Source organism: Pleurodeles waltl, chromosome 2_1 (assembly GCF_031143425.1).
Source record: "Pleurodeles waltl isolate 20211129_DDA chromosome 2_1, aPleWal1.hap1.20221129, whole genome shotgun sequence".
NCBI classification, from domain to species: domain Eukaryota; kingdom Metazoa; phylum Chordata; class Amphibia; order Caudata; family Salamandridae; genus Pleurodeles; species Pleurodeles waltl.
Genome location: NC_090438.1, coordinates 639,427,107 through 639,453,757, shown reverse-complemented (window position 1 = coordinate 639,453,757; position 26,651 = coordinate 639,427,107). Strand labels below are relative to the sequence as shown.

The 26,651-nt window shown below is 45.5% G+C and overlaps 1 protein-coding gene across 1 annotated transcript in view; it reads right to left on the bottom strand.

Annotated features, from left to right (window-relative positions):
* Window positions 1–809: 809 nt before the first annotated feature.
* The window catches only part of HUS1 (HUS1 checkpoint clamp component), a 122,614-nt gene continuing 96,772 nt past the window's right edge, over window positions 810–26,651 (bottom strand). Inside the window, exons 7-8 of the mRNA XM_069216133.1 lie at window positions 3,053–3,184; window positions 810–1,149 (exon numbers count right to left, since the gene is read on the bottom strand). Of these exons, the coding sequence (XP_069072234.1) occupies window positions 1,067–1,149; window positions 3,053–3,184 (215 nt within the window). The 3' untranslated portion in view covers window positions 810–1,066. The remainder of the gene's footprint in view (window positions 1,150–3,052; window positions 3,185–26,651) is intronic.

Below are 26,651 nucleotides of genomic sequence, written 5' to 3'. Positions count from 1 at the left end.
TGTCTGAGGCAGAGGAGACTTGCAGGTAGTTTTATACCACGGCATATTGCTGAATCTTGTGGCTGTTTTCTGTAAACAGAGCATCAAGCGATTCCATGCAGAGGATGAACATGTCAGTGGAAGGTATGGAACCATGGGGGACTCTGCATGTGATAGGCATAAGGAGAACTAGTGAATGACATGGCCGGTGAATATAACTGAAGAGGCATATGGGGTAGGATTGTGTCAAAGGCAGCTGAGAGGATATTTTTAATAGGAGCCATAGATCCCTGAATTTAAGTCTACAATTTCAGTGGTACTGTTGATCACAGGAATGATAGTTTCTTGAGAGGAGAAAATACATGAAGCCCTTAAGTTGGTATAGTGTAGAAAATACCAGCCGGGAGGAGACTTCAATAATCTGCATACAATGGAAACATATACTACAATGTGTTAAAACAACCCATCCGCTAAAATATCCATTTTCTTGAGAACACAACAAACGTTCTTTGAAACCAGAACATAAACGTCCTCCCTTTTATTGTCCTCATGTGGTATTACAGCCTCAAAAAATCTTGCACATTGTATATATTGTATTATTTGCAGATCCACTTGTCCCCTATAAACTAGAGCTGTTCATAATTCTGTGACACCTTAGAGAGGACGTTTAACATGTTACAATAATTGTTCAAATCTGTTTAGGATTTATTTTTTTCATCTTTCTTGGGAAAATTATTCAAAGTGCCTAATGAAGAGATTTAAGGAAAGAAACGACTAGAACTCAACCTTCTATTATAACCTCCTAACTATAAAAAATATAGCCATGCAACTTTATGTTTGACAGGTTTTTGTAATATTTATTGTTTTACTGCTTTCAGAAATACAAAAATATATCTTGAGGCGGTGCATTCCGGCAACTGAAAGTAGAAAAACATTCTGTGTTTTCAATGTTGCTGCTTTCATTCAGTGTTGGCCACCCTTTCTGCACTGGAGCCAGAACAACTTGCGCAGGGTGGGAGTCAACTCTTGTTTGTAATTCATACTCTTTTCATCTGTAGATGAGTCCATTCTCACAAGATTAACATATTTAGGCAACTGCAGGGATGAAATATTGCAGGGAAACATCTTCATGTAGCAAAATGAAGTGGACGATCCTTTTGTTTACAATATCTTGAAAAAACACAGAGAGAAGGAGGTTTTATTCATTTTGAAAAATTATAGGTAGCAATATCAAAAGGTATACCCAGGTAATTTGAACTGCCTCTTAAACCTACACCATTGCTTTCAACGTGTAGGGTAATTCAGTTGAAAAACACAACAATTCACCAACATTTTGAAAAGTCTTTATAAAGTTTTTTTGAAGTACAAACCAGCAACTCACCTGGTCGTGGGTCACACTTAATAGGTACAGAACAGTCTGTAGCGTTTAGGACTTTTAGGAAATGGTGCTCTAAAATGCTCCTCTCCTTTTCCCAGTCTATGACTTCTGCAAAGAAGTTGACAAGTCTCACTATAGATTCTGATTGAACTCCGATAGACTTTTTACACCCGGCCTATTTCGAAGTTCACCAGAAACCAGTGCTATGTTCTGTTGAGCGAAATACCAAATGCTAAGGAATGCTACAAAATTCCCTTCCTCCTACAACAAAATAAAAAAGGCGTAGAGATTGAAACCCGATCAGTTCAGGTGCTTTCAGGTAGTCCTCGTATCTCTTACCAGCAAACTGACATCTACTGAGAACGCACACGTCATAGGAAATGTCTGTTTCGTGCCAACTTGGGAATTTTTGTGACTTATACTGGATCTTGCTCTGCTAAGGAGTAACACAGGAACTGCCCAATCTGGAAAATAAATCAATTTCTTCTGCCTCCGGAGGAAATCTGGGTGGTTTATTGTGACCTAATTTCTGTATGCATGCAAACTAAAAAAAAAGGTAAAAATAAAAAAGTGGCTTTACGCAGCCCTACTGCTCACATTCTAAAAAACGTCAATGGAAAATAAAGGATGACTCCGACAATGGTTATCTTGGAGGGGTGTTTTCTACTACCATATTGTATTGACTACTTTGGTTCAGTAGACATGTATCAATAAAAATCTTCACTGTTTTCTATATCAATATCTTAACTGCTTGACACATCCAGCATTAGACCAAGAACACTTGGAGCATTAACTGTGTCCTCTGCAGCTGTTCTCATGATGTTTTCTTAGTAGACGACGGATAAACCTAGCACCTGATCAGCCCTATTATCCATCATCAAGGTTATTTTATCATGGGATTCAACAAGCACAGTTTTGGGAGGAACGTTCAAAGATTGAGCAATATCAGAAATCAAAGGCTTCGGAAAACCTTAGAGCACCTGTCATTCCAGACCTCAACATGTATAACACCATGTCAGCTTCTGAAAGGCACACAGGCCCTAAGTGTCACAAACTGAAGGAAAAGGGCATTTTAGATAATCATCACAATTGAAGCCTGGCCTAAAAAGCAACCACTTTGTGTTCTGATGGGAGTATGGAAATTGGGAGATGTCACATTTGATCATTTCAGGATTCTACTCTTCACAGCTGAGCCTCAGAGAATTTGATGCAGTAGTCTCATAAGTTGCCTTTCACTTTGTTCATTTGCTTGTGTTTTTTAGAATGGAAATGTATTTTCAGAATTATTGCAAGTGAGTGCATTGCCAAACATTTTCAACACCACAGTAGCCTACAAAATGTGCACTAGATATCTCAGAAATTTTGTGTTGTGCTTATTCTAATGAAAACATGAGTTCCTCCTGTGTTTGATTAAAACTGCCTACTTCTTGTATCATGAGAACCAAGACCAAACACTTAATTTTTATGTCATAAACCTCCACGCCACTCTCCCACAACATAACTTGCTTTCTAGACAATACACGTAAATTTGATATAATTAAGCTGTTTTTCAGGACTTCAAGTAAACAATTTGAAAATTGTGCTATTTACACTTGAAGGTATGCTACGGCGCAGTCTTTTTATCAACTCTTCATACATTTTAGCCAATATGTTTGAAGAAAATAACATTGCTGTACCTAAATAGAAGCCACTTACTACATATTGCCTTGGTAGGGTTCACTTGCTGCCCAGCAAGAAATTGTAAAAGCTTCCTGATGTCAACACGTGCCTCAGCCATTGCCTCCGGATCTCGATCCTGCGTGGAAGCTTGAGAGGCATCATCAGAAACTAAAACGACAAAGAAAACCACTGTAAACTTAACTCACATTTAGAATTGTGACACATGCAGAGAAACACTCAGATCCTATAACAAATGCATCGTTTGTTGGATAAAAGTCTAAGCATGGTTTTAAGTCCTCCCTGTCACCTCGCTAACAATTAGCAACCATGCCTATCTCGTTACCAGTGATATTGCCTCCCCAGTCTTGTTTGATCAAAAACAACAGTAAGAGGCACTACACGTGCACACCTTCCACTATCGCGACTTGGAGGAACGTTTCCAAGGATCCTAAAATGCTCTAATATACTTTATTTTCAAATCATATAAACTCCCAATTTACGATTTGAACGTCAGCTACCTTTCCCTATTCTTGAACAAAGTGGACTTCTCATTAACAGGCTATAAATGATTTTTTTTTCTATGACTCGAAATTAAGGGCTATTAAAGGGGATTTTGAATAGAAGAGAACTCCTATCTGTTGCTTCAGTTCACAAGGTGATACTACGAGGTCATGCAGGCTTTAACTGCTCATAATGCCTGGGATGACCTTACAATAGAATGATACATACAACGCTAGTCATGATCCTCTGGCTGCATTGGTTAATACTTCTCCCCCTTGTAATGAGATGTTGTCTCCATCCCCCCAACATGCCCAGAGGCTGCTGATAAACAGTACCACTGTGTTAGGTGGGACTCTTTTGTATGGGTTGATGCTGTGGCATACAGTACTTTAAGTCCTGTCTGGTTAACCTGTTTTTTTTTCTCTACTGAACGTGTCAATCATGTTACTTGACTGGGTGTGACCCAATCTTTTACTTTATAATCATCAGCACAGTACTCTTATTACACGAGGTCCACCTAAATGTACCTCCCATTTTGAAAGGAGGTTGCTATTGCCACTTCAACCTTTGGGATCAGTCGAAACTGGTGAGACCCGCGATTCTTCTGCAAAGGCAAGGAAAATTAGATAACAGAAAGGTGTACTGCATTGGAAGAATGTTCAACTTTCAAAGAAAGGAAAACTCTTGTGTTTCCTTCGTTGGCCACAAGAGGAAGCACTGCCCTTCTTGAACTCTAATTAGTGGGGTGTCTGACCACCAACAAGACCTGCACACAATGTATAAAAGAACACCAGCCAAGAACTAGAATCAATCGATTTTTGAAGCTGTATAGTCAATTGTCTTCACAAGCTTTTGATCCTCACTATCCCCAGTGTATCTCTGTAGGGGGCCTGTAACACCCTCACCTAGTCCCAGAAATAACCTGCCGTCAAACCCGTATTGCAGGGTCCATTTATGTGGGCCAAAGGAGGCTCTCCCGATGCTGGAACCATTTAAAACATATTTCTAGCATGCAACATTCCACAGATATGGACTAATACAGCTGTGGATGAGCGTGTAAACTTAAGTTCAGTTCTCTGCAGGAACTAATGAAGCCAATAAGTTCAGTGGGTATCACCAGTTCTGTGGGCGACTGGCACCAGAAAACCTCAACTCCAATGAATGATTCATAACTAATGGCTTCTAAAGGTTTAGGTACTTTTGGGGCTACACAGTCGGCATGCATCGGACATTTTGATAAGGACTCATAACTAGTTGTGACCTTACCTAGCTATAGTACTTTGTTATGATGCGGAAACTGGTAAGAGATAACTACAGCTTTATTCCTTTGCCACCAACCCAGGACAGAGCGGCTACACACAACGCTCACTCTGTCCAACTGCCACAGAACCTCCTTTGCTCATCTCTGACACATGGAACCCTGATGAAGTGAGGGTTCTCATATGTGCCTTAACATTCACAGATAATCATAACCAGGCAAACATAACACATCCCCCTTACCCACAATCAAACACTTAAAGAAAAGATAAAGAACAAATCGTAAAAAGAAAGAAAAAAATATTAAATACATACTAGCAGGAAAAATATAACTTACTACATATTACTAAACAGGTTTTCACTATGATGCAATAATATGCAACATCTACTGCATGCTACAATATAGATTTATACTATGCCGCAATTATATGCAAGGCACCACGTGTGTTAAGCACAGTACCAATAAGTTTTAATGCACAAAGTCCTTTAACCATTTCGGTTCGGAGCGTAACCTGGAGGAAACATTGGTCTGAGCCCCGGCCTTGGACTCATTTTCCTTTCCTCGGTTCTCTGGAGAAGTGAAAACTTTCGTGGAAACTTTCCCATTCTCTTTTCCACTGTTCTCTGGAGAAGTGGAATCCTTCACAATCCTAGACATACTCCATACATCTCCATTATCTAAAACAACAATTTTTTTTTAAACTTTCTTAATACAGAAAGGACCCTTGAAACTTGTCCTTCCCTTTGTTACAAAGGTACGATCCTTTACCAACACCATATCACCAATCTTCCATTTAACATTGGAAACGCCCCATTTTGAGTCATAACGCAATTTGTATTTACATTGATAGTTTCTCTTACGGTCATACGCCTTATTAAGCCTCTTATGGTCAGGATTATCAAAGTCTTCCAGCCCCAATTTGTTTTTCATCCAAGCTAGAAACAATTTGGTGCACCCTGATGTAAGGAAATGCCTCCTTGGCATGGTTACCCCCTGACTTTTTGCCTTTGCTGATGCTATGTTTTGAATTGAAAGTGTGCTGAGGCCTGCTAACCAGGCCCCAGCACCAGTGTTCTTTCCCTAACCTGTACTTTTGTATCCACAATTGGCACACCCTGGCATCCAGGTAAGTCCCTTGTAACTGGTACCTCTGGTACCAAGGGCCCTGATGCCAGGGAAGGTCTCTCAGGGCTGCAGCATGACTTATGCCACCCTGGAGCCCCCTCACTCAGCACAGACACACTGCTTGCCAGCTTGTGTGTGCTGGAGAGAACAAAATGAGTAAGTCGACATGGCACTCCCCTCAGGGTGCCATGCCAGCCTCTCACTGCCTATGCAAGTATAGATAAGTCACCCCTCTAGCAGGCCTTACAGCCCTAAGGCAGGGTGCACTATACCATAGGTGAGGGCACCAGTGCATGAGCACTGTGCCCCTGCAGTGTCTAAGCCAAACCTTAGACATTGTAAGTGCAGGGTAGCTATAAGAGTATATGGTCTGGGAGTGTGTCAAACACAAACTCCACAGTACCATAATGGCTACACTGAAGACTGAGAAGTTTGGTATCAAACTTTTCAGCACAATAAATGCACAGTGATTCCAGTGTACATTTTATTGTGAAAAACACCCCAGAGGGCACCTTAGAGGTGCCCCCTGAAACTGTATCCAACTATCTGTGTAGGCTGACTGGTTCCAGCAGCCTGCCACACTAGAGACATGTTGCTGGCCCCATGGGGAGAGTGCCTTTGTCACTCTGAGGCCAGTAACAAAGCCTGCACTGGGTGGAGATGCTAACACCTCCCCCAGGCAGGAACTGTAACACCTGGCGGTGAGCCTCAAAGGCTCACCCCTTTGTTCCAGCACCGCAGGACACTCCAGCTAGTGGAGTTGCCCACCCCCTCTGGCCACGGCCCCCACTTTTGGCGGCAAGGCCGGAGGAAATAATGAGAATAACAAGGAGGAGTCACTGGCCAGTCAGGACAGCCCCTAAGGTGTCCTGAGCTGAAGTGACTCTAACTTTTAGAAATCCTCCATCTTGCAGATGGAGGATTCCCCCAATAGGATTAGGGATGTGACCCCCTCCCCTTGGGAGGAGGCACAAAGAGGGTGTACCCACCCTCAGGGCTAGTAGCCATTGGCTACTAACCCCGCAGACCTAAACACGCCCTTAAATTTAGTATTTAAGGGCTCCCCTGAACCTAAGAATTTAGATTCCTGAAACTACAAGAAGAAGAGGACTGCTGAGCTGAAAAACCCCTGCAGAAGAAGAACAGAAGACACCAACTGCTTTGGCCCCAGTCTTACTGGCCCGTCTCCTGCCTTCCAAAGAAACCTGCTCCAGCGACGCTTTCCAAAGGACCAGCAACCTCTGAATCCTCAGAGGACTGCCCTGCTTCAAGAAAGACAAGAAACTCCTGAGGACAGCGGCACTGCTCCAAAAGAACTGCAACTTTGTTACAGAGGAGCAGATTTAAAGACCCCTGCAAATCCCCGCAAGAAGCGTGAGACTTGCAACACTGCACCCGGCGACCCCGACTCGACTGGTGGAGAACCAACACCTCAAGGAGGACCCTCCGGCGACTCCGAGACCGTGAGTAACCAAAGTTGTCCCCCCTGAGCCCCCACAGCGACGCCTGCAGAGGGAATCCCGAGGCTCCCCCTGACCGCGACTGCCTGAACCTAAAGTCCCGACGGCTGGAAAAGACCCTGCGCCCGCAGCCCCCAGCACCTGAAGGAACGGAACTTCTGTGCAGGAGTGACCCCCAGGAGGCCCTCTCCCTTGCCCAGGTGGTGGCTACCCCGAGGAGCCCCCCCCCTTGCCTGCCTGCACCGCTGAAGAGACCCCTTGGTCTCCCATTGAAACCTACAAAGAACCCAACGCTTGTTTACACACTGCACCCGGCCGCCCCCGCGCTGCTGAGGGTGTACTTTTTGTGCTGACTTGTGTCCCCCCCGGTGCCCTACACAACCCCCCTGGTCTGCCCTCCGAAGACGCGGGTACTTACCTGCTGGCAGACCGGAACCGGGGCACCCCCTTCTCTCCATTGAAGCCTATGTGTTTTGGGCACCTCTTTGACCTCTGCACCTGACCGGCCCTGAGCTGCTGGTGTGGTAACTTTGGGGTTGCCCTGAACCCCCAACGGTGGGCTACCTTGGACCCAAAACTGTGACCTGTAAGTGATTTACTTACCTGCTAAAAATAACAATACTTTACCTCCCCCAGGAACTGTGAAAATTGCACTGTGTCCACTTTTAAAACAGCTATTTGTGTTTTATATGAAAAGCATATATGCTACTGTAATTATTCAAAGTTCCTAAAGTACTTACCTGCAATACCTTTCAAATGAGATATTACATGTTGAATTTGAACCTGTGGTTCTTAAAATAAACTAAGAAAATATATTTTTCTATAACAAAACCTATTGGCTGGATTTGTCTCTGAGTGTGTGTTCCTCATTTATTGCCTGTGTGTATGTACAACAAATGCTTAACACTACTCCTTTGATAAGCCTACTGCTCGACCACACTACCACAAAATAGAGCATTAGTATTATCTCTTTTTGCCACTATCTTACCTCTAAGGGGAACCCTTGGACTCTGTGCATACTATTCCTTACTTTGAAATAGTGCATACAGAGCCAACTTCCTACATTGGTGGATCAGCGGTGGGGTACAAGACTTTGCATTTGCTGGACTACTCAGCCAATACCTGATCACACGACAAATTCCAAAAATTGTCATTAGAAATTGATTTTTTGCAATTTGAAATTTTTCTAAATTCTTTAAAGTCCTGCTAGGGCCTTGTGTTAGTCCCTGTTAGCATTTCTTTTAGAGTTTAAAAGTTTGGTAAAAGTTTGAATTAGATTCTAGAACTAGTTTTAGATTCTTAAAAAGTATTCCAACTTTTAGAAGCATAATGTCTAGTACAGATGTGAATGTGGTGGAACTCGACACCACCCCTTACCTCTATCTTAAGATGAGGGAGCTAAGGTCACTCTGTAAATTAAAGAAAATAACAATGGGCCCCAGACCTTCCAAACTACAGCTCCAGGAGCTGTTGGCAGAGTTTGAAAAGGCCAACCCCTCTGAGGATGGCAACTCAGAGGATGATGATAGTGACTTGGAGGGTGATTCCCCCCTACCAGTCCTATCTAGGGAAGACAGGGCCTCTCAAGCCCTGACTCCAAGCATAATAGTCAGAGATGCTGGCTCCCTCACAGGAGGGACCAACCTCTCTGAAATCACTGAGGATAACTCCAGTGAAGAGGACATCCAGTTAGCCAGGATGGCCAAAAGAGTGGCTTTGGAAAGACAGATCCTAGCCATAGAAAGGGAAAGACCAGAGATGGGCCTAGAACCCATCAATGGTGGCAGCAACATAAATAGGGCCAGAGATTCTCCTGACATGTTGAAAATCCCTAAAGGGATTGTAACTAAATATGAAGATGGTGATGACATCACCAAATGGTTCACAGCTTTTGAGAGGGCTTGTGTAACCAGAAAAGTGAACAAATCTCACTGGGGTGCTCTCCTTTGGGAAATGTTCACAGGAAAGTGTAGGGATAGACTCCTCACACTCTCTGGAAAAGATGCAGAATCTTATGACCTCATGAAGGGTACCCTGATTGAGGGCTTTGGATTCTCCACTGAGGAGTATAGGATTAGATTCAGGGGGGCTCAAAAATCCTCGAGCCAGACCTGGGTTGACTTTGTAGACTACTCTGTAAAAACACTAGATGGTTGGATTCAAGGCAGTGGTGTAAGTAATTATGATGGGCTGTACAATTTATTTGTGAAAGAACACCTATTAAGTAATTGTTTCAATGATAAACTGCATCAGCATCTGGTAGACTTAGGACCAATTTCTCCCCAAGAATTGGGAAAGAAGGCGGACCATTGGGTCAAGACTATGGTGTCCAAAACTTCCACAGGGGGTGACCAAAAGAAAGGGGTCACAAAACCTCCCCAGGGGAAGGGTGGCGAGACAGCCAAAAACAAAAATAGTAAAGAGTCTTCTACAGGCCCCCAAAAACCTGCACAGGAGGGTGGGCCCAGAGCCTCTTTACAAAACAATTCTGGGTACAAGGGTAAAAACTTTGATCCCAAAAAGGCCTGGTGTCGTAGCTGTAGTCAGTCTGGACACCAAACTGGAGACAAGGCCTGTCCCAAGAAAACAACCACTTCTAACTCCACTCCAGCTAACACTGGAATGGCTAGTCTCCAAGTGGGATCAACAGTGTGCCCAGAGCAAATCAGGTGTCACACTGAAGCTACATTAGTCTCTGAGGGTGGGGTGGATTTAGCCACACTGGCTCCCTGGCCCCCTAACATGCAAAAATACAGGCAGCAGCTCTTAATTAATGGGACAAGTGTAGAGGGCCTGAGGGATACAGGTGCCAGTGTCACTATGGTGACAGAGAAACTGGTTTCCCCTGGCCAATACCTGACTGGACAAACCTATCCAGTCACCAATGCTGACAATCAAACTAAAGTACATCCCATGGCAATGGTAACTTTAGAGTGGGGAGGGGTCAATGGCCTGAAACAGGTGGTGGTCTCCTCAAATATCCCAGTAGACTGTTTGCTTGGAAATGACCTGGAGTCCTCAGCATGGGCTGAGGTAGAACTAAAAACCCATGCAGCCATGCTGGGTATCCCTGAACTGGTGTGTGTCAAGACAAGGGCACAGTGCAAGGCACAGGGTGAAAAAGTAGAGCTGGAGTCTGGAAGAAAGGCCCAGCCTACCAAGAGAAAAGGAAAGCCAGCTGGGAAACCAGCTGCAACACAACACCAAAAAGAGAACCTCTCTTCTCAGGAAGAAGTTCTGCCCTCTGAGGGAACTGAGCCTATGGAGCTGGAACCTTATCAGGTTGAGATCTTGGGCCCAGGGGGACCCTCAAGGGAAGAGTTGTGTAAGGGACAAGAAACCTGTCCCTCTCTTGAAGGCCTTAGGCAGCAAGCTGCTGAAGAGTCCAATGGCAAGAAAACTGGAACACATAGGGTCTATTGGGAAGATGGACTCCTGTACACTGAGGCAAGAGATCCCAAACCTGGTGCCACTAGGAGAGTGGTAGTGCCTCAGGCGTTCAGAGAGTTTATTCTGACCATAGCCCATGATATTCCCCTTGCTGGGCATTTGGGACAAACCAAGACGTGGGAGAGGTTAGTCAACCACTTCTACTGGCCCAACATGTCCCAGAAGGTTAAGGAGTTTTGCATCTCCTGTACCACCTGTCAAGCCAGTGGTAAGACAGGTGGACATCCAAAGGCCCCCCTCATTCCACTTCCAGTGGTGGGGGTCCCCTTTGAAAGAGTGGGTGTGGACATAGTGGGTCCACTTGAACCTCCCACAGCCTCAGGAAATATGTACATCCTAGTAGTAGTGGATCATGCTACTAGGTATCCTGAAGCTATTCCCCTTAGGTCGACTACTGCCCCTGCAGTAGCCAAGGCCCTCATCGGTATCTTTACCAGAGTGGGCTTCCCTAAGGAGGTGGTGTCTGACAGAGGTACCAACTTCATGTCAGCATACCTGAAACACATGTGGAATGAGTGTGGAGTGACTTATAAATTCACTACACCATATCATCCACAAACTAATGGCCTTGTTGAGAGATTCAACAAGACATTAAAGGGCATGATCATGGGGCTCCCAGAAAAACTCAAAAGGAGATGGGATGTCCTCCTGCCATGTCTGCTTTTCGCTTACAGAGAGGTGCCTCAGAAGGGAGTAGGGTTCTCACCCTTTGAACTTCTGTTTGGCCACCCTGTAAGGGGACCACTTGCTCTTGTTAAAGAAGGCTGGGAGAGACCTCTCCATGAGCCTAAACAAGACATAGTGGACTATGTACTTGGCCTTCGCTCAAGGATGGCAGAGTACATGGAAAAGGCAAGTAAAAACCTTGAGGCCAGCCAACAGCTCCAGAAGTTTTGGTATGACCAAAAGGCTGCACTGGTTGAATTTCAACCAGGGCAGAAAGTCTGGGTTCTGGAGCCTGTGGCTCCCAGGGCACTTCAGGACAAATGGAGTGGCCCTTACCCAGTGCTAGAGAGGAAGAGTCAGGTCACCTACCTGGTGGACCTGGGCACTAGCAGGAGCCCCAAGAGGGTGATCCATGTGAACCGCCTTAAGCTCTTCCATGACAGGGCTGATGTGAATCTGTTGATGGTAACAGATGAGGACCAGGAAGCTGAGAGTGAGCCTCTCCCTGATCTCCTCTCATCAGACCCTAAAGATGGCTCAGTGGATGGAGTGATCTATTCAGACACCCTCTCTAGCCAACAGCAATCTGACTGTAGGAAGGTCCTGCAGCAGTTTGCTGAGCTCTTTTCCCTAACCCCTGGTCAGACACACCTGTGTACCCATGATGTGGACACAGGAGACAGCATGCCTGTCAAAAACAAAATCTTCAGACAGTCTGATCAAGTTAAGGAAAGCATCAAGGTGGAAGTCCACAAGATGCTGGAATTGGGAGTAATTGAGCACTCTGACAGCCCCTGGGCTAGCCCAGTGGTCTTAGTCCCCAAACCTCACACCAAAGATGGAAAGAGAGAGATGAGGTTTTGTGTGGACTACAGAGGACTTAATTCTGTCACCAAGACAGATGCCCATCCCATTCCTAGAGCTGATGAGCTGATTGATAAATTAGGGGCTGCCAAATTCTTAAGTACCTTTGACTTAACAGCAGGGTACTGGCAAATCAAAATGGCCCCTGGAGCAAAAGAAAAGACAGCATTCTCCACACCTGATGGGCATTATCAGTTCACTGTTATGCCCTTTGGTTTAAAGAATGCCCCTGCCACCTTCCAAAGGTTGGTGAATCAAGTCCTTGCTGGCTTGGAGTCCTTCAGTGCAGCTTATCTTGACGATATTGCTGTCTTTAGCTCCAACTGGCAGGATCACCTGGTCCACCTGAAGAAGGTTTTGAAGGCTCTGCAATCAGCAGGCCTCTCTATCAAGGCATCCAAATGCCAGATAGGGCAGGGAACTGTGGTTTACTTGGGACACCTTGTAGGTGGAGGCCAAGTCCAGCCACTCCAGCCTAAGATCCAGACTATTCTGGACTGGGCAGCTCCAAAAACCCAGACTCAAGTCAGGGCATTCCTTGGCTTGACTGGGTACTATAGGAGGTTTGTGAAGGGATATGGATCCATTGTGACAGCCCTCACAGAACTCACCTCCAAGAAAATGCCCAAGAAAGTAAACTGGACTGTAGAATGCCAACAGGCCTTTGACACCCTGAAACAAGCTATGTGCACAGCACCAGTTCTAAAAGCTCCAGAATACTCCAAGCAATTCATTGTGCAAACAGATGCCTCTGAACATGGGATAGGGGCAGTTTTGTCCCAAACAAATGATGATGGCCTTGACCAGCCTGTTGCTTTCATTAGCAGGAGGTTACTCCCCATGGAGCAGCGTTGGAGTGCCATTGAGAGGGAGGCCTTTGCTGTGGTTTGGTCCCTGAAAAAGCTGAGACCATACCTCTTTGGTACTCACTTTGTAGTTCAAACCGACCACAGACCTCTCAGATGGCTGATGCAAATGAAAGGTGAAAATCCAAAACTGTTGAGGTGGTCCATCTCCCTACAGGGAATGGACTTTATAGTGGAACACAGACCTGGGACTACCCATGCCAATGCAGATGGCCTTTCCAGGTTCTTCCAGTTAGAAAATGAAGACTCTCTTGGGAAAGGTTAGTCTCATCCTCTTTCGTTTGGGGGGGGGGGGTTGTGTAAGGAAATGCCTCCTTGGCATGGTTACCCCCTGACTTTTTGCCTTTGCTGATGCTATGTTTTGAATTGAAAGTGTGCTGAGGCCTGCTAACCAGGCCCCAGCACCAGTGTTCTTTCCCTAACCTGTACTTTTGTATCCACAATTGGCACACCCTGGCATCCAGGTAAGTCCCTTGTAACTGGTACCTCTGGTACCAAGGGCCCTGATGCCAGGGAAGGTCTCTCAGGGCTGCAGCATGACTTATGCCACCCTGGAGCCCCCTCACTCAGCACAGACACACTGCTTGCCAGCTTGTGTGTGCTGGAGAGAACAAAATGAGTAAGCCTCTCACTGCCTATGCAAGTATAGATAAGTCACCCCTCTAGCAGGCCTTACAGCCCTAAGGCAGGGTGCACTATACCATAGGTGAGGGCACCAGTGCATGAGCACTGTGCCCCTACAGTGTCTAAGCCAAACCTTAGACATTGTAAGTGCAGGGTAGCTATAAGAGTATATGGTCTGGGAGTGTGTCAAACACGAACTCCACAGTACCATAATGGCTACACTGAAGACTGAGAAGTTTGGTATCAAACTTCTCAGCACAATAAATGCACACTGATGCCAGTGTACATTTTATTGTGAAACACACCCCAGAGGGCACCTTAGAGGTGCCCCCTGAAACTGTATCCAACTATCTGTGTAGGCTGACTGGTTCCAGCAGCCTGCCACACTAGAGACATGTTGCTGGCCCCATGGGGAGAGTGCCTTTGTCACTCTGAGGCCAGTAACAAAGCCTGCACTGGGTGGAGATGCTAACACCTCCCCCAGGCAGGAACTGTAACACCTGGCGGTGAGCCTCAAAGGCTCACCCCTTTGTTCCAGCACCGCAGGACACTCCAGCTAGTGGAGTTGCCCGCCCCCTCCAGCCACGGCCCCCACTTTTGGCGGCAAGGCCGGAGGAAATAATGAGAATAACAAGGAGGAGTCACTGGCCAGTCAGGACAGCCCCTAAGGTGTCCTGAGCTGAAGTGACTCTAACTTTTAGAAATCCTCCATCTTGCAGATGGAGGATTCCCCCAATAGGATTAGGGATGTGACCCCCTCCCCTTGGGAGGAGACACAAAGAGGGTGTACCCACCCTCAGGGCTAGTAGCCATTGGCTACTAACCCCCCAGACCTAAACATGACCTTAAATTTAGTATTTAAGGGCTCCCCTGAACCTAAGAATTTAGATTCCTGAAACTACAAGAAGAAGAGGACTGCTGATCTGAAAAACCCCTGCAGAAGAAGAACAGAAGACACCAACTGCTTTGGCCCCAGTCCAGTGCATACAGAGCCAACTTCCTACACCTGACCTGCCTCTCATATACTCAAAAGGAGCAATCTTGGTGATACTATTGGGGGTATTCCGATGTGCCCACCACAAGTCTCTGAGTAGACCAGCCAGTGGAGCTCTGGTCACGACAGCCTCCTGTACACATGATTTAACCATCCTATTCATACGCTCTGCAAGACCGTTAGCCTGAGGTGAATATAGAGCTGTCCTTAAATGTACCACAGCCAAAGATTCCAAGAAAAGTTTCATTTCTTGAGATGTCAGCTGCACCCCATTGTCCGTGGCCAAATGACTTGGCACACCTTCCCGAGAGAATTCTTCCCTCAGAAACTCCATAACCGTTCTGGTGTCTATTGAACACACACACTTCGTTACCACCCATTTCGACGCATAATCAACCAACAACAATACATACCGTTCATTGGCAGGCAAAAGATGAAACGGTCCCATGAAATCAAGACCTAATTTCAACCAAGGCTTCTCAGGGGTTTCTACAGGGTACAGTGGAGCTTTCATTATAACCTTACTTTTGTCACTGCATGCGCAGGATACACAATCCTTCACAACAGCATCTGCATCGCGGTCTAACCCAGGCCACCAGTACACAGCTCTCAGTGTAGATTTGGTCAAACTTCTGCCCAGGTGTCCTTCAGGAGCTAAGTTAATTATTTTGCCTCTCAAAGCAACTGGAGGTATGGACTTAGTACCTCTAAATAATCCACCTTCACTCAAACTCAGCTCATCTCTTACATTCCAAAATGTCCTCAAAGAATCACAAATGTCTTTATACTCTGGCCAACCTTTCACAATGACCTCGTCAAGAGATTTCCTGTCAGAATCTTGCTCTACTGCCAACTTCCACTCATCTTGGGTTATAGCCATTTCTCTCACCCAATTGATCATCATCGATACATCAGAAGAATCAACAATGGAATCATCATTACAGTTTACAGACGCACAGGACAAAAAATCTGCTACCACATTCTTTGGTCCTGGTACATATTCCACCAAAAAAATATATTCCATCAGCCCTTCCACCCATCTCCTTATCCTAGGTGTGAGGTCATCCCCCTTTTTTGCAGAAAAAATTTGGACAAGGGGTCTATGATCTGATCTGACCACAAAAGGTAAACCCCATAAGTAAAATCTAAAATGTTTGATTGCCCACATACACGCTAGAGCCTCTCTCTCTATAACCGAATAGTGTTGTTCCGCTTCTTTAAGAGAGCGAGACGCAAAGGCAATGACCTTTTCTTCCTGGTCTATTCTTTGAATTAAAACAGCTCCTAAAACCTTGACACTTGTATCCGTGTACAAAAAAGTTTTTGTGAAAGCATTAAAATGCCCCAAAGTGGGCATTTTACTGATACTATCTTTGACAGATGTGAAAGCAGAAGTGCAATCAGCAGTCCAAATAAACTCACACCCTTTCTTCAGAAGAGATCTTAAGGGTTGAGTTATACTAGAAAAGTTAGCAATGAACTTGTAGTAGGATTCAGCTAACCCCAAAAAGGATCTGACGCCATCCTTATCCTTGGGCTCAGGTGCTCGGATGATGGAATCAACTAATTCCAACTTGGGCTTTATTCCTTCACCCGATATAGTGTGACCAAGGTAAGCTACCGAAGTGGCCCTGAATTTACACTTCTCTTTTTTAACAGTGAGACCTGACTGGGCAAGCTTTCTCAACACTTTCCTGAGGATCTTGTCATGATCACTTAAAGTCTTACCATGGACCAAAATGTCGTCTTGGAAAAATAAAATCCCAGAAATCCCTTCAAGGGTTTTCTTCATAACCCTCTGAAAACATGCAGCTGCTGAAGCCAACCCAAATGGCATTCTGAAGAATTGATATGCTCCCACTGGTGTCACAAAGGAGGTGAGATGCCTAGACTCGGGATGTAAGACCATCTGATGGTAGGCAGAGGATAAGTCTAATACACTGAAGATTTTCGACCCTCCCAACCGCGATAATTCTTCAGATATGTTCGGAAAAGGTTGACGATCTACCCACTACCCAAATATGCCTGTTTAGATCTCTAAGATCCACGCACATGCGGATCTGTTTTCCATTATCCTTGGGGGCCAAAACCACAGGGGCAAGCCATTCTGAAGATTCTATTTCCTCAATTATACCCGCATCCAACAACTTATTCAATTCAGCCTTGAGAGGCTCCATCAACAGTCTTGGAACCCTCCTTGCCCTGTGCACTGATGGAACTGCACCCCTTTTGAGTATTATTCTATGCTCGAAATTGGTTAAACACCCTAACGTGTCACTGAAAACTTCAGGAAACTCTTTAAAAATTTCTAGGTCAGAATTATCATCACTCACCACTGAAACTTGAGAATCAGAGTTGGGGTCCATTCTAATTCCCATGTCACGCTGGTGACGCCAACCCAGAAGATTATTCCCTCGCTTGGCTACATAGACTTTACCCATTGTGGATTTATTCTGAAACTGGATTTTCATAAGCCTGTAACCAATTACATCTATTTCCGTACCACCATAGCTGACGGGGTTAATGTCCGGTTCAATTAAAGAATTACAGTTCTCACCAAATACCGCTTGCCAATTCTTGTCACCTACCATAGTGTACGGGGAACCTGAGTTTGCTAAAACTTTAATAACCTTGTCATCGAGATGAATGGTGCATTCAGGCAAAACAATGGGCCCATCATCAACCATACCAGTGCTAATTCCTACATGATTAATATCAGGCTCAACACACAGGATCATTTTGTTGACATTTTCAGCAACAGTATCCACAGCACATTGTTTGTCACTATTACAAATTCTCGCATAATGGCCCTTCTTTCCACATTTCCTACACGTTGAGTTGCGTGCAAAACAGTTTGGGCTATTTGATGTGTGCCCAGCATTGCCACATCGATAACACCGTAGTTCTGAATGTTTCTTCTTCTCATGCGACAGTACAGGGACTTTGTCATCAAAACCAAATCTCGAAATCTCCTCCTGAACACGTGTCGTTTGTGCCAAGCACGAATTGTCTCCTTCATGGTTATTTATTTCTTTGATCCAGCTATTGGTGCTCTCCATACCTTCCACAATCGCAATGGCTTCTCGTAAATTAGGGTTCTTTGTTAAAAGCTTCTCTTGAACCCGTTTGCTGTTCGTACAGCGGACTAATTGGTCACGAATAAGAGAATCAGAGATGTCTCCAAAGTCACAGGTACGTGCTAGAGTACGTAAAGCAGCAATAAAATTCCCAACACTTTCCAATTTACCTTGAGATCTCGCAAAAAATTTGTGTCTCTCAAACACCACATTAAGTTTCGACTCAAAATGAGCTGCCAACATAGTTATAGACATTTCATAAATATCTCTTGGTTCACCTTCCGCCCCTCCAATGGGTAATGTTTCAAGACTGTCATAGATGTTCCTCCCTTCAATGCCCAAATTGTGTAAAAGAACAGCTTGCTTCCTAGCTGGGGAACATTTTTCCCCACCTATTGCTATTAAATACGATTCAAAAAGATTTTTCCAACACTTCCAGGGTAAAATGGGCTCACCTTTGTCAGAGAGAAATTGAGGAGGTTGGGACATCGTGGTTGCAGTCATTATGTAACAGTCACTAAAATCCCCAACAAATTCCAATAAGAAAGAAGAACAACGGTCTATTCAGAGGTCAGCAGTCTAGTTTCTTCTTTCAGTTCCCGTGGTAACAGGAATAACTTCAAGCAGTTGAATGCGGGAATAGACTCCACAGTGCTTCCTGGTGGTTGCTAAGTAACGAGAATGCATTGGAGGAAAAAGGACAGCTGAGTCGCGAGGCAGGGTCGCGTGCAGTTGCTTCACGTGCAATGATCAACAAAGGCCAGGAAACATCCCAAAAATGTTTGTAAAACGTTGTGAGGAGACACGCCAACGCCACCGTGCATGAAAAGACGGAGACAAACAGGACCGCTGCAAACCGCGGCAAACGTACAGATAGGCCCACCGCGAACTGCGGCGGCAAACCGCAGCGGCGCCTCTCCTCGGTCGAGGGCAGCAGAAAAAGAAATGAATAGTCCAGCAGAGACAGACACAAACAGGAACGACGGCCCAACAGGAACCACTCAAAAGCGACCGCAAACACAGGAACCAAACAAGGCAAATTCCAACGGTGGGTCCAGGGTTGGTGGCGGCGCCTGTGAAGACCAGACCCCTCGTCGCCAGTGTTATGATGCGGAAACTGGTAAGAGATAACTACAGCTTTATTCCTTTGCCACCAACCCAGGACAGAGCGGCTACACACGACGCTCACTCTGTCCAACTGCCACAGAACCTCCTTTGCTCATCTCTGACACATGGAACGCTGATGAAGTGAGGGTTCTCACATGTGCCTTAACATTCACAGATAATCATAACCAGGTAAACAGAACATACATAAATGAACTATACCCTACCCAGACACTAGAGACTTGGCCCTGGTCAGCATGCACTTAAAATCAGAAATGCTGGACTGCACCATTACCTTCATTAGGAGGTCTTATTTTTGTTTGCGTGATGGCGTTTTGGGAATCCAAAATTTCTGTGGGACACATTTTGATTGGATACTGGCAACTTAGTGGCTATCTTCCCATGCCTGTAAGCAATACACTAAACCAATTCTCTTGTGGAAAAAGAATCTGCAAGAGAATAGTGACCCAACAAGTACTGAAAATTCCTGTTCGACAGAGCACAGCCCAAGGGGAACAATAGTCATAAAGGTAATGGTGTAGAAAATCTAGTATATAGAAGCTGTACAAACATTACCATGAGGCTATCCAACACATCTGCTACACATTAGTTCAATTACTCTTGCAAGCACAGCTAAATGGACCTCAGCCTCATTAGAAGTAGCAGACAAGCACAAAATGCCATTAGACTCAGTAGTTGAAGGACATTAGTAGCTTTCCTAGTGTCCAACACAGAGTACCTGGAGGGAAAAATATATTTTTCAAACTTATTGAGAGTTCTAGATGGAATAGTAGCTATGCTCAACCACTATAATTGTGCAATGGCCAAATATGGGCATAATCCCTTTCGGAGCAGACTGTAATACAGATATGGGATATATTTTGCCCTCTAAAAATGTGTAACATCCATTTAATTGGTAAAAACTTTTGATACTGATGACATTTAAATGGAATGATTCTAAAGTGAAAAAGTTTCTCCTCAATGATAAAACTTAGTTACTTCCTGTTGTATGACCTGACAGAAATGTGGAAGAATGAGCCTTGTAAGCCAAAAGACGGCACTTAAAAACCTGTAGTGCCAGAGCTTTAAGGACTTGAATTAAGTGACCATTTGAACTGCTGTTTTCTGATGAACATATAGAAGAAACAGTAACTGAGTACAGATCATAAACCTGCTTCTTTGTTTCTGAAGGAGCACCTTGAATACTCTTGTTGCCCTCCAGGGATCCGGAAGCTCTGACTTTCGGAATAGATAATAGTCTCTCATCAGATTCCAGCCTCATCTGTGGAGGAAATACCCTTTTTTCCAAAGCAACTAAGGTAGTGTAGGAAAGGACCTATTTTTGTTTGATAACCCTCAAGTTTTTGGAATGATTTTGCTGTTTTTTCGACTAAGTAGTGCACTGAGCCATGCTGTCCAGATCCAGTGCATGTGTTCTGACCCCCTCCCCCCCAAATATACGTGCAATTGGATAACACCTGACTGGCTTATTTAAGTTACTGTTTTATTTGCTTTTATTGAAATTCCTTTATTCAAGGCAAATAGTTCATTTTCAACAACAATCAACTATAGTAGTTCATGCAAAGGTCACACAGAGTAAAAGAATACTGGGACAGTAGTACAGAAATATGTTCCCGCTCACCCCCCACTCTCCCAGAATTAACCTTACATTAAAAGGCAAAGACACAGAGCCGGCTCTGAACATCAATTAATTAGGGCAACATGTCATCAACATAGAATCCCCCAAAAGTTAAGAGCTATTTTAGTGTGTCAGGCTTATCTATAAATGCCACGTAAGCCCAGAGTCCCAAAAATCTATGGGATGGGAGCAAGGCGGAAGGAGTTCAGCATAAGATACAGCCAATTCACTGTACATAATCATGTCTTTTTAACCAACACTTACAATTCAGTAATCATGTGCTCCCCCAGAACAGTGCCACTCGCCTTCTGCCCAGCTGAGAAGCCATAGTCACTAATAATTCAAAAATCCTGTGCTCCCCCAGGGCAGTGCCACTCTCCTTCTGCCCAGTAGAAGAGCCATAGCCAGCAGCTTTCGAAAGTACTTTAGGGCATCCATCACAGCTCCCAACAGGAGCAGAAAAGGAGTTATAGAGGCTGCCCCCTCTGTCATGATATCTAGGGTTTGAGTCACTGAGGACCAAAAGGCCACAATTTTGGGACAGGACCATAAAAGGTGGACAAAAAGAATACCAGTAGGGGCAGCACACCTACGACAAACTGTGTTTCACCATAGAGACAGGTGTGTAATATACACATGTAGGAATTTGTACTGATCAGTCAAAATCTCCCATTTAGGGAGATATCCCTTGTGAGAGTGCAGCAAAAAGTCCATTGCTTGTCAGTAATGTCAAAACCCAAATCCATAGACCATAACATGGGGGCATGCAATTCCAGTTCAGAGGAACTCAGGGATATCATAGTATGCAGGCAGGCAGTAACATGGGCGGTGGTAGGATAGGTCAATGGGAAAGACAGAGGCTCCCAACCTGCCGCCATGTCTGCAAATTTGGGAAACAACTGTTTGAGAACGTTTGAGGGTATCCAGCATTGAGGAGGTAGGTGAGCTAGCAAATGCTTCAGAGGGAGGAACTTGCCACTGGGGAACAAATCTCCCATATAGCTGAGCTTTCTCTGCTTCAACGAGGAAAGGAGCCCGGAATGAGCAGCAATATGGGGATACACAAAATGAACACTCTCTGGGTTGGGGTTGGGCTTGGGCTGCAAAGCAACGTGATCCACCACTATGCTCCACCAGTCTGGATAACGCTGAGCTTGAGCATTTAACCACGTGGACCTCCCTATTATTATGAGGAATATGGCAATACAGCTAGCTTCCGTAGTCCCCCCCCCCCTAAAGGATTTAAGGATAAGGATACCACAGCTTTTACTGATGCAATCTCCTCAGATAACCACTTTATAGGCTTCCCAGAGGGACAAAGAGGAACACACGGAGCTCATGTTATCACTAAAATAGGTATTAGTGGCCTGCTGGATCTCCTCTCTAAACAGACTATTGAACAAGGTCTTAGAGCGAAGATGTCAAAGCCTCGAGGAAGAGGCCTCTGCAGGCAATTCCGGAACCAAATGAACCAGGGAGTGGTCTGAAAGTGTGCGGCATGTGAGTGTAGTAAGCGATCCACCGAAGTATGTCTTTGGTACCAAACCATGCATCTAACCTGGAGGAGTCATCATGACCTGAAAAGCGAAATGTGAGAGCACAAGATTGTGGATGTAGAGTTCTCCATATGTCCACCATATCATAGGCATGGAAGAGACCAGCCAGAGCACCATCTGCTTTTTGGTGGGCCCTGGGCCAGACACTGAGTGTTATCAGGTTATGGATCTAGAGCAGTATTATGATCACGCTGCCCCCCTCCCCACTCAAAAGACAGCCTGAGATAAATGCGCAAGGCAATACGCTCCAAAAAATCTGAACAGTATTGGGGCTTGGGCGTTTAACAAGGTAGGGTGGATGGAACCAATCAGCCTCTGCATTAATATGTAGTTCCCTTCCGGCTCAGAGAACGTGTAAAGAAACTTAACAGATTTGTTAATCAATACTGCCACTCCACAGGAGTAGGTTAAGGAAGAGGCCAAATACCTGGTCACCCCAAGGTTTAGCTTGAGCTAGGGCTTAAGTGTGTTTCATGAAGAAAGGCCATTCGCAATTTCATGCTAGGCAGGGAAAAAAGATAAGGTCACCCTCTCTTAAGTGATGGTACATCTCTCCCTTGCCAGCCATAAAATGGTGTCACGATCCATTTTATTAAGGAGTTTGATGATAAGAGGGTGTAGGGGTGTCCTGGGGATCGGACAGGGAAGCCAGTGCACGATGCGTCCGGTTCCACCACACACACTAAAGATAGCGAATCGGAGCCAAAGAGGACGTGCACCAGCTTTTTGATGTAATCATATGGACACCCCATCACAGTGGACTATGCGACAGCCAAAATTTGCGGTTGCTCCTGTGCGATCGTGCCTCCAATTCTTCAACATTATTTTTTCCATCTCCTTCACCATTTTCTTGAGCAGGGACTTCTGTTGTGCTAGGTCATCTACAACCCGAGAGTCGCTGTTTAGCATGATCTATGCACATTTAATGATGATCCAGGTGCTCTTTCATTTCATCCATGCGGCGGGTGAGATAATCAATCTTGGAGTCAATGATGGAGAGCCTAGTTTTCATTTCTTTTAAGAGAGAGGCAACCTCAACTGAGGTAAGTGCGCCAACACTGAGCAGGATCTTCTCCAGCAGCATTCTGCTCCACGTCCATAACATGCTCAAGACCCTTTTGGGATTCAAAATTAGTCACACCAGCTTGCCCATGGTTCTGGAACACCGTGGCACAGCAGTCAAGAGTAGATGCCTCACAGCTGGAAGGGAGACCGCCGACACACTTAGGGGCCCAGGATGAAGAACAAAGAGTGTATAGCAGACCAAATCAAATTCAAGGATCCAGAAATCAAGGCCCTGGACAGCATTAGTCATCCAGTAATTATGCAGCCGCAAGGCAAGCAAGCTATAAATCACCCAAGAGCAGTTGAAGGGACAATGACAGGCAGTGAAGTTATGAAGGCAGGCAGCACCAGAGGCTCACAGGCAGCAGGAACTGGCAGACATAGGGTAGGTCATAGGATGCAAAGGCACTCACAGGATTAGGCACCCATGCACAGCTGAAGAGCTGATGGGCAGAAGTGATTTGATGTAGGCAAGCAGTACCAGTGCTTCACAGGGAGCAGGAACAGGCAGAAGCAAAGTAGGCTGTAGGGTTGCAAGGCCCGTGCAGCTACCTAGCAGGAACGCTCCGCTCAGGCCTCCCACAGGCCGAAGGCCAGTAGGTGTGAGATTGCGCCCCCAAGTTCAGCTGAAGAGACAATGGCCAGTAATGTTTTAAAGGAGCCAGGCAGCACCAGAGCCTCACTGGCAGCAGTAAGAGCCAGGCAGGCCGTAGGATGTGCAGGCCCTCTCAGTACACACGCAGAAACACGCTGGTTAGGCCACCCACAGCGTGCAGAGCAGGGAAGTGCAGGTTCTAGGCAGGGTACGAGCGGACTGAAAATGCCAGCAGTCTGCTTGAACAGCCGACCTGGGGCTCCCACAGAGCGGTGAAGAGGGTCACAGAATAACTGTAAGGAGCCCCTTCATGTCCTCACAGGGCCAGATAGCCCCCACAACAGCAGCTGTCACCGGCAAGCGGGGGCACATCAGCAATTACAGCAGCCACTGCCCGCCGCACATGTAGTCTACAGAGTGGACTTACTTCTTCGGCTCTCAGGGTCATTAAGCCATCCTGGGGACCTGGTGTTGTGGTATGAGGTGCTCCTCAGGTTGGGGACTGCATAGGTACTCAGTCAGGATTTTCGGCAGTGGCAAAGAAAGAATGGTGCTGAAAATGTTGTTTCAGCCCCCAGAGCCGCGTTAAGGAGCCTCCATCTTTGTTGCGGGCTTTCTAGCACCCCATTATTTAATTTAATTTTATGGCCCTAGCTGCTAGCAGATAGGAGAAGAGGTACTCAAGGCTAGGAAGTTAAATGTCAATAGTGGATTGCAGTACTTAATTCTGCCATCATTGCACTGACAAGGAGAAAACATGCCTGTAGTCCGCTCCTGCAGCTTACTCGGGTGGCGTTAGAACTACCAAATTGACATGGCGAAATAAACCCTTTTGCCAAGTCAAATCCTTCCATTTTCATAATAAAAAGCCATCCCTAAGGAAGGTCTTGGAAGCCCACCAGGTAGGGTGCTTAATATTAAAAAAGGACATGTTCCTTTAGTATTTAACATACTCCGACAGTGAAAACATAAAATTGCACTTTTCAGTGTAGCAAGGAAAATGGCCCCATTGGCTAAAATGAAGTTTCACTATCCACCACGCTACGTGCTAATGTCCATTTGGGGCCATCAAACATTAAACCTGACTGATTGCAGAGATTAGATTTAATGTAAATATTAATAGAAAGGATGCTACAGAAAGTAACTACTTTGCTGCCCAAGCCTCCAGTAGCCTTTCCTGTCTATTTGCAGCAGTTGTCACCAGAGACAGTGTGCTGCCCTCTGCTAGGAAGCATGCAGCGCGCTCAGGAACAGGGAATGAAGATAATGGAATATGGGAAAAGGTGAGATCGCCTCCAGCTGGATGACTCCCTCACAGAGGCCACAGATGGCCCATCTACAAAGAGATTACCGCCTCAGTGAAGCAAATAGCGATAACACCTTCACCTGCCTGCTCCTTTGTGTTGGGAGATAGGCTGACATCTACCCTAGAGGAGGAAAACATGTTCCAGAAACAGTTTGAAAGTAGTGCCTGATTAGGATAGATACAGTCCAGTGGTATTCTCAGGGCTCCTCACAGGGGAAGAAGGCTTGCTCCATCTTGGATTAGAGAATAGACGATCATCCTGGGATTACTTGGTAGCCAAACCCCCAGAAAGTGATGTACATTGGGAAGGGTTGCCTCGTGGGTACTACTGCCCCATTGCCCAGCGAGTCCTTCCCTCCAACAAATGATAAAATGCCATTAAAGTGGCACCCCAGACTCAGACCTCAGATCACTACTAGACTGGAAGGAAGACAGCAAAGGGACAGACCTGCTGCTCCATGGACTCAGCAACTAGAGGTTGCACCAAGGAAGGACCACACCTTCTGCACCTAAGAGATCCGCAGAAAAGGAATGTGCATGCAGTAACCACTTTTGGAAAAAGAGATCCACTTGTGCCTAGAAATAAAATGGACTGCCCTGGTGCTCCCTGGACCCAGAAAGAGAAGCTGCATCTAAGAAGGGCTGCATCTGAGGAACCTGAGAGACCTGCAAAGAGGACTGTCCCTGTTGGGGCCACTTGTGAAAAAAGGTCTCCATATGTGCCAGGACAGAAGTACATCAAAGGACTCGTTGGTTAGCCCCTGTTCAGCAGTAGGAATACAAGAGCCAAAAGAAACCTTCAGTCGAGAGCTCTACTGCCCAGAAATGCCTGCCCACAGCTGGATGCCAAACTGCATACTGGGTAGACAGAGTTCTGACATACCTGAGGTGTCCCCACGTCCATACAACCAGTGGCAGACATCGAAGCAGGCTCTGGCTAACCTTGCAAGAAAGAAGGACTTACCCACAAGCAACCACTGAAGACCGCTGAAACTGTGAGATCAGCTGACCAGTGGAAACTGGACCTGCACTGGACTCCCCTTTGCACCGTGGGAGATTGAAACCTGAGGCCAGAGACAGCCCCTGATACCAAGAAGCACTCACCACGTCTGAAGCATCCTGTATACCTGGCATCAGGATCACTCCTTGATTGGACTGCAACAAATGGATAAATATGCACTGAGCACTGTAAGACTACTGAAAGTGACAGGTAACTGTCTTCCTGGTCCTCAGTGATCCCCATGACCGACCCCCAAACCACTGTGACAAGTCCAACACAGTCCTAACAGGTGTTTTAGCCTGTGGCAACCAACAACTTGCAACAATTTATTCCATTTAAAAGAGTAGGTTCTAGTAATGTGAATTCCCTTTGAAATTCAACATCTACAGCTTCCCTCAGTACATTTATGTTTTTATAATTAGGTGTGGATTTTTATTGTGATGTGTTTTGTACTGATCTGTTGTTCTGGTACTACTAAATGCTTT